At 34.1% G+C, this 13287-nt stretch overlaps 2 protein-coding genes across 4 annotated transcripts in view; one reads left to right on the forward strand and one right to left on the reverse strand.

Annotated features, from left to right (window-relative positions):
• The window catches only part of CENPP (centromere protein P), a 154980-nt gene that overhangs the window by 42500 nt on the left and 99193 nt on the right, over positions 1-13287 (forward strand). The window lies entirely within an intron of this gene.
• Positions 566-9538, reverse strand: OMD (osteomodulin). The gene is made up of 3 exons (XM_062585589.1): positions 9450-9538; positions 3558-4522; positions 566-2638 (listed from the first exon to the last, which is right to left on the reverse strand). The coding sequence occupies exons 2-3, from the start codon at positions 4495-4497 to the stop codon at positions 2319-2321; spliced, it is 1260 nt and encodes a 419-aa protein (XP_062441573.1). The 5' UTR covers positions 4498-4522; positions 9450-9538; the 3' UTR covers positions 566-2318.

The raw sequence follows: 13287 nt of genomic DNA on the forward strand, positions 1-13287 counted from the left end.
GTATAGATTTTTGATATGAGTACTTAAGTAAGGTGATGAATACACACATATTCCTCCTTCATGAAGCCAAAGGCCTAGCTGAGGTTGATAGATGTAAATGAACTTTTTTTTTAATTTTGAAAAAGGGAAAGAAAAATTCTGCAGACCTGTAGATTTCTTAATGCTATTAAATATTTTATGATAAATATTCAATCTGTTTGTGAAATACATAAGAAAAAGGAGAAGGGGAAAAAGAGTAGACTTCCCAATTTAATTGATAGAAGACTTAAAACTTAATCATGATGCAATGAATTTTGCGTTCGTAAATTTTTGCAAGTAGTTGTTCTTAAAGACTGACAACTGTTTGTTACACTGATGGCCTTGAGAGGAATTTCTGCCCATTAAAGAAGACCATAATTTTTGAGAAAGCAGATTCCATTTGCTAATATCTTAATTGTTTCATCAGAAACCAAAATATACTAGAGATTTCAAAACATAACTATTATTATAAACAAGACAAAAACCCTTTATAAATTATAATAAATTTTTTCTAGCATAATTTTACATAGTATTTTTAATTTTCCCATATATAAAGTATAATATAAAATTTGACTATTTCTTGCACTTATTTGCTTTTTCTGTGAAAATAGTGATGTTTCCACATGGCTAAAAAGGTTTTTCAGGAGTTTGAGTGCTGAAATATACAGACGTTAAATAAAGGGGACAAAGTGCCCTAAAATAGTCTCCTACCCTGTATTTATTTGACTCTATTTCTAGGTATAAGACATAATAAAAAAACTTACTATAGCTCAAATATTATATTGCACTTTTTTTAGGTTGCTTAAAGCAATTTGTGTTTTACTTTGAAATAGAATGAAGTCGCTTATTGGTATTTGTGCAGGAGTGTAGTCTAAATTAATAATTTTAGAAAACTGAATGCTACTATTTGTATTTGTTCTACTTGAACAAGTGTAACAAAAGCTTTATTTTAATGCCTCTAAAATGCTGTCGACTAATTTATATGTTAAATGTTAATATTAGCGGTTTAGATTTGTGTTAATGCATAAAAGGTGATTAATTGTCTATGTTACTAATAAACTAAAATCCCCTTTTGTGAAAAAGGGTTGTATTAGTTGATGTACAAGCTGTGAAGTAAAACCTATTATAATACGCATTTACAGGACTCTGCTAACAGAATCAGAAGAAGATTTGAAACTCAAATTTTGTTTTTTCTGTCTAATTAGAAATTGAAAGCAGAAGTATCTATGTTTCTGGAGAATGTGCAAGAAGGTTCAAATTATTTTTGTGATCTTATTCTCTAACACTCTTTACTAGCTGTCTGTTTCCTACTACTGTCAGTAGTAGGATACCTAACCAGACAGACTGTTGCTCTTAGCCACATGTTTTTATGGAGTGGGATATTGATCTGTGTAATTCTAATTTTGCAAGTTGGACCACTTTAGAACGTAATAGATTTTCATACCAATTTTCTTCCTGCTGCACCGTGAATGGAAGCTTTTACTTAGTATATACTTTCTTCACAGCAATAGTTAGCTATCTCAGCACTGAAGGATCAAAAATTCAAATATTGCACTAAAACCATAGTTTACTAAAACATACTGTATGCTTCTCTTTGAATTTATGTGGTGAGGATGCCAAATTAAAAGTCAGTCCAGGTTTAGTATGAAGTTCTTAAACATTTTTTTGTCAGTAAAGGCAGTCTTGGCATATATTAACATGATTAGTTAAGATAAAGTTTTTTGCATGTTTTATCTCAGCACAAAATAGGTGTAGTCTGGCTTCACTGCAGTTTGAAATATTAATTGGAAGGCAAAGGCAATTGTTAGTGGAATAAAATTTTAGGTATCCTAAACTATTAGTTATTTGCCATACAGACTATAGTGTGATCTTAGGATGTGATTTGAGTTACTAATTACCACTCTGAGCTTATATTCCTCATAACTTTGTTAAGTCTTGAAAACAACTGTAGCACAAGCAAAGAAATCTATGCTAGCTTTAATCTAGTTAGTAGGGATAGCAATTGTGGTAATATGTGGTATCATATTTTTATTATAAGCAACCAACCCAGAAATGAGTCCATCGTCAGCTCGGGTTATATACTCGGGCTGCTGTCTATGGCTGACATTAAGTGTTCTGTCTTTGCTTCTAGTATTGTATTTCTAACTACATCAGTAATGGCTTATTTACCTACATTAAAATCCTACCTCGACTTGATAGATATATCTTAAATATCCCAACTAGCCAACTGTTCTAACATGGATATTAATACTCCATAATGAAGGAAGAGTTTCCATATATACTTATTAACCATGATTACTTCATTGAAAGTAAGGATGAAAGTAATTGTCTTCAATTTCGTGCTCCTCTTCAGTTTCACCATCATTTGTTTCATGATCATCTTCTGTTTCATCATATTCTTCTGGTGTTAAAAATCGGCGGAACACTGATATTCGTAGCTGTGTTGACTTGTTAACATTACCATTCTGTTCGCCATAATAAATGGTTCTTATGTGAGGGAAACACAAGAACGCGTATGTGCTTATGGGAACTGTAAGCTTATTTTGGTCCACCCGTATATAAGTTAATTGATTGGTGTTCATTGGATCAATAGATGGACACATCAAAGTAACATTTATGACTGCAAGAGAGAGAAAAATACTAATTAAAATACAGAAAGTTGTATTTAAGAACTGTTGCAAAATTACAATTTATTTTTTGAAACTTACCACAGAAAATACTTTTGTGGTTCACCATATTAATACCTTTTGTTCTAAAGCAATTTCATAAATATCAGCGGTATTTTTTTTTTTAGTTTTTTTGAAGTTTAAGCTTGTAGGGTAAAAGAAATGACTGCCACTACAGTTTGTAGTAACTGTTTGATGTGAATGGAATATTTTCATAACTCCTTATCTCTGGATATGTTTTTTATATCAATTTTCTCATCAGAAGCAAGTTTTTAAAAGGTTTTAGTTTGTTATGTGAGAAAAATGGTGCAGATTCTTAAAAAAAAATCTTCTTAGAAATTATGAGGAAGATGCAAAAGTACAAATCTCTTAAAATGTTCCTGTTTGGTTAGCCAATGATATGTTTACACTGCATCTTGAAGAAGATGGGAGGATATTCTTCCTGCTTTAGATCAAAAGCTACATAGCTGCACTTACTCCTGAGAAGTATGTTGTGTATGAACTCTGGTTCAGTGCCAAATTAATTGGTTAGCTCACAGCACAAGTAGCTCAAGATCACCTCTCGACGGAAAGGACATCAGATTACCTCTTGAACTATGTGCAAATTTAGACCTCTGCTGGATTCTACACTTAGTTTATACATGACCAAGCTGAGAAGCTATAAGGTGGCAAGTGTGGGAACCAAGAACATAAAGAGATGTTTCCAGTGGTCTTTGATTTAGGTTAAAAGTTCTTAAATCGGAATGGTAGGGAAAATACACCCTAGCCTCCTCTCCCTGCTCTCTCTCCTCCCCTCACCTCCCCCAGCCCCCAAACAAATAACCCTCAAACCCGCTGTGTTTTACTTTTATAGATTTAAAAACAACAACATACTTTCAATGTCATTGTCTTCAATATACAAATGCTGCAGACTTCTTGGAATATAGAATACTTGTTTCAATTTGTTGTGTCCAAGATTAAGTTCTAAAAGGTTAGAGAGATTAAAGGCATTGTGTGGAATATTCTGCAGGTTATTGTGTGACATTCTTAGGGCAATGATTTTTGGAAGTCTACTGAAATAGTTTTCTGGAATATAAGAAATAGAATTATTTTCAAGGGAGAGGTACATAAGTGATGGTGGTAGATCAGGAGGCATGGTCTTTAATCTATTGTTGCATAAATTGATCTGCATTAAATTTTTCAGGATTGAAAAGTGTTTTCCTTTGAGTGCTGAGTCATCAAGAAAGTTATTGCAGAGATCAAGCATGGTTATGTTAGGTAGTCCTTCCAGTGCGTTCCCAGATAACCGAGAAATCTTGTTGAAACCAAGGAGGAGTCGCTCTAGAGAGCTGGGGAGTGGGAATGGAAATTCTTCTAATTCATTATGCTGTAAATGAAGCTGTACTAAGTTTGAAAGTTTGGCAAAAACACCATGGTCAATCATGTGAAATTTAATTTTGTTGTAGCTCAGGTTAATTTCTCTTAAGATGGTGACATTAGTAAAGGGTCCTGCAAGCACAGCTTCAATATCGTTGTTTTGCAGATAGAGTTGTTGGATGTGAATAGGGATATTTGGTATCATTTTAAGTTGGCGATGATCACAGTACATTGATAATGGAAAAGCTGGTGGGCAAAAGCATTCTCTGGCACATTCAACTGGAACAGGAAAACGAGGACCTTCATCTTGTGTACTTGGATGAAAATTAAAATAATATGGATATTCACGATCTGGCTCTTCATCATATTCATCCCCAAAATCATAGTCTTCATGTTGACAAATGACCATAGCAGCACACAGCAGGTGAATGATTGATAGCTGACTGAGAATCCCCATACTCAAATCTGTATGTTTTACCCTGCTGATGAGAAGAAAAAATTAGGTTATCAACTAATCATAAACTGAGTTTTCTTGCTTGACTTCTCACAAGGAACAGCTTTCTACATGTGCTGTTACTGAAGGGCATCACAGCAGTTGGGAGAAGTAGCATAAAAAAAAAAAAATCACAATCTGCTTTCTTTTCTCAATAATGAATTTCAGAGAAGTTGCAAAAGGACTTTTGTATGTGAACTGCTGCAGTCTGGGATTCGTATTAGACACTTAGGTGTTGCATTCTTTCTGGTGTAATGGGAGACATTAGCAAAGCCTGACAAGTCAGTTTCTAATAGATGCAGATCGGATTTCTGGAGAATATTTCTTCCTCAGACCATTGGAAACATACTGTCATTGCAGTCTGGATTTCTCTGCCTGTACCTGGCAGTAACTACTTCTCTTTACATTGAGATTGACTTTTTTAAGCCGTATAATTCATTAGAATTAATATATAAGATAATTTAAATGGCTTCTAGTTTTTAGTATTTCTAAAGGAAAGTTTCGTTCTTCATAATTTGAGAGATACTCAAAGATGGTAGGAGACAAGTATGAATTGTCTTTCTGTACAGCTCATGTGATAGGAGGAAAAAGCAGATGTTTAAGGTTCAAATGTATGTAGCCTTATTATACTCTCTTAAAGTGAGGGTTTTTTCCTTGGAAAATACATTAGTTCTTCTCACTTGTGAACTGGCACAGAACAAGATTGTGAATGCTCAGTATCATAGGATCGTAGAAGTATCCTTTGGAAGGAACTTTTGAAGGCTGTGTAGTCCAGCCTCCTGCTCGAAGTGTGACATCTCCAGCAGTAGCTCAGGTCAGCCTAAGCTTTGTCTGGATGAGCCTTGAAAAACTCCAAGGGTGGATCTCCCTGCATAACCCGAGTTAGTGTTGTTCTACCCTCTAGGTGAAGAAGTTTGCTAGAGTTACTGAGTCTCCTAAGCCATGACTTTTGACTTCTTTCTTTGTTATAAATGGAAAATTATTTTCGTTAAAAACAAAACAAATTCTATGGTGAGATAATTGCAGAAAAAAGTTAACGCAGCGTTGCTTCTGCAGATGCAACAATGAAATAGATTACTTTGAAATACTAGATGTAAAATCAACAAAAGTTGATACGGCATTGGTGATTGTATGCTCTGTGGCAATTTATGTTTTCAACATGCAGCTGACCTAATACAATGCATTAATGATGATAAAAAATATATTTTTTTCCGTTCGTGTCATTGTATTTGATTTCAACCATTGTGTACTCCACACGGTGTAAAATCTTCACTGAAACACAAACTTTCTTTATAGTCTTCCTTTTCCTCTGTAATCATGTTCTTTACAGACATGAACTAATTTACTTTTATAATGCCCTTCTGAGGTTAAATAGCAATGTTATGAAAGTTGGAATTGTTGACAACCAGTTCTGTGTGTCAAATTTCAGATGCTCAAAGACTAACAACATTTTAAAGCACTTAATGCAATGAGAGGAATACTATTAAGTCAAACAACTTAGGTAACTTAGGTGAGTCAAATTGTAACACTGCTGGTCAAAGCACATAAATTACTGAAAATTTTGGTAAGAGACTTTGGCTCACCATATGTGGGAACCCTGAGGCAGAAGCAAGCAGAGAAGTGGTTGTTTTTGTTTCTTTGTTTGTTTATTTTAGTAGTGACATTCAAGTTCCTTAGGCAGTCTACTCCTTGTTTTCTTGCAGTTGTTAGTATTTCCTACCAAACACATTAAAAAATAACAAAACGGAAGAGTTTTACGAACACTGATTTCCTATGGTTTGTACTGCTGATAGATTCCTAGTGCATGATGTATTTTCTGATTTAAATGAGAGTGACAGAATCCTAAGGAAAAAAAATAGTAACAAAATCCTAGAATTGACTAAGTCATCACAATCTATCTACAAAAGTGGCTGGGTAAAATCAGCTATGGTATTGTCTAACTTGAATTTCTGACTTTGCATCATTTGTATTTGAATGCTCCTTTAATGATTATTTATAGCTGATAAATTTAAAAGCAATTTAGGATGGAATCAGTTGTTTCAAACCATGCTGTAGATCTTTAGCAAAGCCAGGCTCTTCGTATCCCAACAGTATCATCAGATATCTGAGCTAATATAGGTAAATAATTGCAGAAACATATCTATGCAGTATGGAGCCTTCCACGACAAGCATAGTATAAACACAATATGCTGATGAAATTTGCTGGGCTAAGAAGCAGTCCTGTGTTCCAGGAGGAATGAACTGCTTTCCAGATTTCTGGCAGTGTTTATCAGGAGAATACTTTATTAGACTCTTTCTAACTCCTACTCAGGCCTGCTGGTGTCTACATATATAAATCCTGTCTCTATTGTGACTTGATTGTATTTTCTTGAACAGATCCTGGAACAACCTGTCCCCATGCCTATTTCATGTTCTTCATTTCCTTTTGATTCCTGTTATTCTTTCCTTCCTTGCTCCTGGCTCTTATGCAGAATGTAAGCTTCACCTTCTAGTTTTATTTTCTCTGGATTTCTGTTTCTTCCTATTCCTTCTGACCAGCAGAGGTGTCAATCAGTTCTTTTTCCATACTGCTTTGGGTCCTAATAGGTGTCAAAATACTTCTAATTAATAATTTCTGTTCTCAGTGTCACAATAATCCTTGTACATCAGGAGGAATGACTCAGGAAAGTCCTGCTCAGTTTGAGAAAATCATTTACTTAGGCCTTCCTGCAATCGATCTACTTGTCATGTAGACAATGTAAGGGAAATGATTATGATCACTACAAAGGGAATAGGGAATGATAAATAATAGATCTCAAAGACTCTGGCATGTTTTACAGAGATGTAGGAACTTGTATTTTGAGGGCTTTTCATACCTTAACTGAATTTGGATAATTTTTTGGTAGAGTGATAGCTGTCTTGACAAGTTTGAAGTTCATGTCTCAGAGCACTGACATACTAAAGCTTCTGCATAAAACAGTTCTAAGAACTTATTTCCTTAAAAAAAAAGAATCTTACCACCTAAAACGTGATAATGAGGGAAACAAATCAAACGCACACAATAAGATAGCCTGTATACTTACAAAATTGAAAGAAAATAGAAAAGTTTATAGCTGATAAGAGAAACTGATTTTGCTATCTATAATAAACTAAAACCTTAGTAACTGTAGTTGCAAACATTTTATTAGCTGAAGGCTGGAAATTATATAACACATATGAATCACACTAACTCTACAAAATATCACAATTGGTTCTTTTTATTCCTGCTTACCAAGAGCACTTACTCTATGGAGGTCTGTGAAGCTCAAGTTGTAGAAGACAGCAAACTACTGTGTTGATGAAACCGTCTGAGCAATAACCTAACACAGCTGAAGGAACAAAAGATCTCTAAGCCATATTTTGTGGTGAGGAGTCTTGTGGGAAGGCACTGTAGAATAATAGCCTTTACCCCTCTGCTAACTTGCCAGTAAAAAACTTCATGCCACATCATCAGCTATTGTAAATGTCATGTTGTAAGTCTGTGAAAATATTTCTGCTTTTGTTACAATCACCTCAAAATTATTCACAAGATTTGTTCAATGTTATCAGTTCAACTTAAAAAAATTGGAGAATAAGATTTCAAATATATTTCAGAGGTCATGAGTTCATAGTGTAGTTTCAACTACACTCATTCAGTTATCCAAAGGATTTGTCTTTTAAAACATGAAGTTAAGAAATAGTAAAAATTTAACCTTATTAAAATTGAAGGAAAGTTTGTGCTAAGAGAAGGTCCTGATGAGTAACATCTTCAATTTTGTACTACACCCTATCTCCATATTTCTTCTTTCCTTCTGGTGAAATAGTTCTGCTATGCAGTGTTTTTAGTACAGTATAGTACTACTCAGGATACTTCAAAAACTGCAATAAACAACTTACTCTAAGTTTCCAGTATGATTTCTGATGAGATGTATAAACAGAACATAAATCTTAGTATGAGAAACAACAGTATAATATAAGATATAAACCATATTTATTGCATAGTCAAAATATTTTTCATAGCCTTTCAGGACAAAAAAGGCACAATTATCTACCTTTGCCGTTATATGGTACTAATTTGACATAACTGTGATATATGCAAAAAAATGGCAAAAAAGAACCATTTTTTTTGGTGAGGAAATAAGACTGTTCTGGATAAATTGTCTGATGTATTTCATCAGAAAATTCTGAGGAAGCATTTAACTATGATTTTGGTCTTACAATTTCATTATTTCCAAATTATTCATGAGGAAGGATCAGAATTTTTAAAATGCTTAAGTGGCTTAGAGATTCAAGAAAATAATACAATAAGTTTTATTTCTTTTCTGGCTTTGAGCTTCTTAACATTGATGATCTACTTGAACTTTTCAAGCTGTTCTCTGTAATGCTAAGGACTGGAACAGTGTTTAAAAAGGTAAATCACACATGATTCTAACGTTTGGGACGTGGAGAAAAGCACCAGAAACCATGAGAACAAAAACAATATTGTGGGAATTCGCCGTGCTTGTAATAAAGCAGCCATGTATTTGGGTATAGAATACTGAATTGCAAAGGAGAAGTTGAAAGAGTAAAATTATAACTATGTAGTCATTTATTAGCTTCACTGTTAGCAGATGAAGAGTAACTATGTTGTACCGTCAAACCTAAATAATACTAAAACAGAAGTAATTCATTTTTTAAATTTTTAAAATATATTCATTATTATGAATTAAAAATATACCATTACATTGCATTTGTTATACCATTTAATAGTGTCATTTACTGCTGTTGAAATACATACTTAAGAGAAAGATAAAGAATATGGTGGACTTCTTTGGAAGCCGCATTATATTAACTGTTCTAAATAAAACTTATGCAAAAAATAAAGCTATTTGCTCTAAAGATAAATTTAAATTGGACTGAATTTAAATTTAATTTCATACCTGATATTTTCTATCGTTTTCAACTAATGATTGTGTCCCAAATCCTCTTAAGCTATCAGGAGACCTAAGCTCTCATGATGCATTTAAATATCCACAGTGGCAGAGCAAAAGAGTCTGTCCTGTCACAGAATTGCTTGATTTAAAGCATATATAGCTGCAGAAGATTATGCAGATCTACCCATAGGGTATGTTAAGACTGAATTCCTTTTTTGTCCCACAAACAAATCTTGGATACAAACAAGTCTATGCTTTGTAATCTTGGTCAAGCTGTGTGGTTTGATCATCTTTTATTTTTGGATTGTGATGTGGTAGGAATTTCCTTACAAGAAGAGTAATGAAAGGATTAAATTTAACATCAGACACAGAAGACTTCTTGTTTCAAATGCCGTGACAAATCTATAATGTTTTCAACTTGTTTTGATTTTTTCAATTGTTTAAAAGATCATGTGGATAGATTTAAGGTGAATATCTTTCCTTTGTTTCATAAGGACTTTTTTTTTGATACTGTTGAACTTAAAAACTTTTCTTATTGTTTTATTTATGGTATTGTGCTGGAAAGCAAGATGTATGTCAAGCTCAAAATGAGGTTTGGCTGGAAGCTAATTTATTTGCCTAAATTGACTTGGCTTGGGTGGATCGTTTTTTGTAAATTAAAATGTTTGAAGTGTTACTATCTTCCTTAACTGCATGCAATTTCATTATGAGACTTGCTAGCTTTTTCAGCTTCAATTCAGAATCGACACATTAAGAACGGAGATTGTTCTAGTATTCACTGATTTTTACGTTTGCTTAACTGTTGAGTACTTGTGAACTTAAAAACTGCTTGTTTGAAGTTTCAAAATTCTAGGCAAAATATTCCCAGAATAAGTAGAGAAGATAGCCATTGATGCTGAGGTGACGTAATTCGTGAATAGGATTGGCCCAGATATAAGCAGGAATAAATTATACTACTATATTCTCTTTTTTAAGGTTTTACTGTAAAAGATCATTTGTTTTTTTGATACAAAGTTTAATGATTTTTATAAAAAGTAAAGAAAAAAGGTCGTATAGAGCATAGAGGATCAAAGGAAGTCAAATTAAGCTAAGCTGTATAAGTTAATGCTATTGAGAATTACTGCAGAATCACTACCTTGCTAGAATTAAAATGTTTTTCCTCCAATTTATACGTAGACATTAAAAAACAAAGATCCTGGTATCTGACTTCTGAAGAAGGGCTTCCAACTCAAAACTCTAAACCTCTTAGCTGTGAACTTTGAAGGAGTTCTGTGTTTTACATAAGAACTATTGAGATTAGTTTGTTATCCCAACTGGCTGCAGAGAAGAAAAGAAAAAAATCAAATATAATGAGGAAAATTGATTGTTGTAATTTTGTTCTCCATACAGCCTGTGGGTCTCTGAAGTAAGAAACAGCCTCAACCCTATTGTCATCAAGAGTGGGCAGCACTTCAAAGTCATATTGTAGGCATGGAAAGAAAATGCAGATAGAAATTAGCATCCATAGGGTTTTATAAGACTCAACAAGCAGTCCAGAAACACTATTGGCAGACCATTAGCAGCCTGTATGGCTCTTGTGCATGACCTGCAAAGATACTTCTTCTCTGTGTCTGTCATCAACAGAGGGAACTGATTATCAAGTCTGCAAAGGCTGCAGGGTTTTTTTTATTCTGTGTCAGAGCTAGTTTGAAAATTTAGATGATGAAGGGTAGAGCTCTCAGTAAGTCAAGGTCTTGAATTGCTTGTCCTTGCAGAGCTGCCAGCCCAGACAGAGCCCATAAAACTCAGTAATAATAGCTCTTACAGACTTCATGTTACTCTGCTGTTCAGTGGAAAGTCATTCCAGAAGCATGTTCCTGTGTGAATTTCTATTTTTAAAGGTTGTGGGAAAGGGGTCATCGTATCTGATAAAGAATGCTGCAAAGCTGAGACAAGACACACGCTGTTAAAAGAGGAAGGGAAGCTAGAGCTGCAACTTGTGTAGGGCCTACACTTCCCTCTGACCTGCGCCTTATTGTGTGGTCTCTACATATTTCCCATTTAGTATGTGATATTACAGGATCAAAGCTTTAGCAGCCCTGCTCTTATGCAGTCTGTTTTACACATGTGAAACTTTGTTTTGCTAGGAGCTACTGGAAAGAACAAGCTGAGCAACTGAGAGCAACACTTCTGACTTTACAAAAAGTGTATATTTGAAAAAGATTTCATAAGACTTATTAAACTTTATATTTTATGTATATTGATCAAATGGTCCAAAATAAGTTTCTTCATTGACTCTTTTAAAGGCAGATTGTGGTTGCTAGTGGATTTTTTTTAAAGGCTTTTACAACTTGAATATGCATGCTACAACCATGATTTAAAGAAAAAAAAAATAAAGATGTTTGTGTATAGGTTTAATAGCTGTTTTTCTTGTACATGCTTCTCAAGAGAATGAAAAAAACCAAAAATTCTTGTATATTCTTATTACAAAGAAGTGTGGTGCAGTGGCTATTCTAACCTTGTGAAGAGTTCATTGGCTGCTAAGTATCATTTTGCATATAAACACTTTGCATTTCCTCTCATCCATGGTGTAGAAAATAGAAAGGTTTTTGCCTTGTATCTCCTTTACCTCCTTTTATGCTCCACCTATGTGAATTTGCTGATTCTCAGTTGAAAAACATTCCTCTCCTTTTTCTTTCCTTCTCCCCACCCTTCATCAAGCAGCCTTCTTCCCATATCCCATTTTCTCAAGCTGAATGAAAAGTGCATTGCTGAAATCTGTGCTTGTGGTACTTTCTTGAGGTGCAGGCAGGTTAGGCAGATGAATCCCAAGTTCTTCCTCTTTCTGTATGCCAGAAAAGGAGTGTGAACACATGTAATCAAGACCTCTATGTATCCAGCAGCAGTTAAATACCTTTAAAATACCAGATGTTGCTCCTGTATTTGAAATATATTAGATTGAGAGTTGACTGGATTTCAATGATTAAGGCAAGTCTGAGGTTCCAAGCAGAACTGCTTCTCTCTATTTAAAATAAGGTATTACCACTTAGAGATCACATAAGTTGATCATTCTAAAGATTTTGTGGCACTAGCTATATTTAATTCTTAAATAGAAGTCTGGCTACTTACTGAAATTGTTGAATTTTTCTGCTATTCTATTGTCCTATATAAAATTATATAGGTACTAGTATATGACAAGTGTCTTGCATTCATGAATAAAAACAAGTAATAAACATTGTAAATAAAAGATGTACGGTGTGGAGGAAAGTGAGACAGGAGATGCAGCTGAATATGACGTGCAGAGATCTTTGAGCAGTGCCAGTCCAAGTTGGTAAGTCCACCAACAGTAGTGCCCTTTGTGCATGTCTGTATTGCATCTCCAATAGTTTATTCAATGTTATTCATTTGAGATCAGCATAAGCTGTCATTCCTTAGAATCACCGTTTTTAAACTGTATCTTTCAGTTCTTTAATAGTTTAGGCATGGTCTTCATGTATGTAAATAAAATATCAACAGTCTGCGAGCTGTGGTGTTAGTATGTGAAATGGGCTAGAGACATACTGCTTACTGAGAGAGTACATCTAACATCCATTCCTTAAGCCTATCTCAAAGCAAATACTTTCCTCTTCCCATTAGTTAAATATTAGTTTATTTTTAGGCATCTATCTTAATAATTTAAAATGGATCTTTTCTATTAGCTTAATTTGTTCATTAAATAACTATGAACTTCATACTTATTTGTTAAAAGGACTAGAAAATGCGTCTGCAACTTCAGATTGTTTCCGTGTTGGTAGTGAGTCTGGAAGTAATGTACTTATAACTAAAAGAATAAGCTGTTTTCTTTAGGCACTTTAAGGCAAAGATA

This window comes from Rhea pennata, chromosome 12 (assembly GCF_028389875.1).
Source record: "Rhea pennata isolate bPtePen1 chromosome 12, bPtePen1.pri, whole genome shotgun sequence".
Classification (NCBI taxonomy): Eukaryota; Metazoa; Chordata; class Aves; order Rheiformes; family Rheidae; genus Rhea; species Rhea pennata.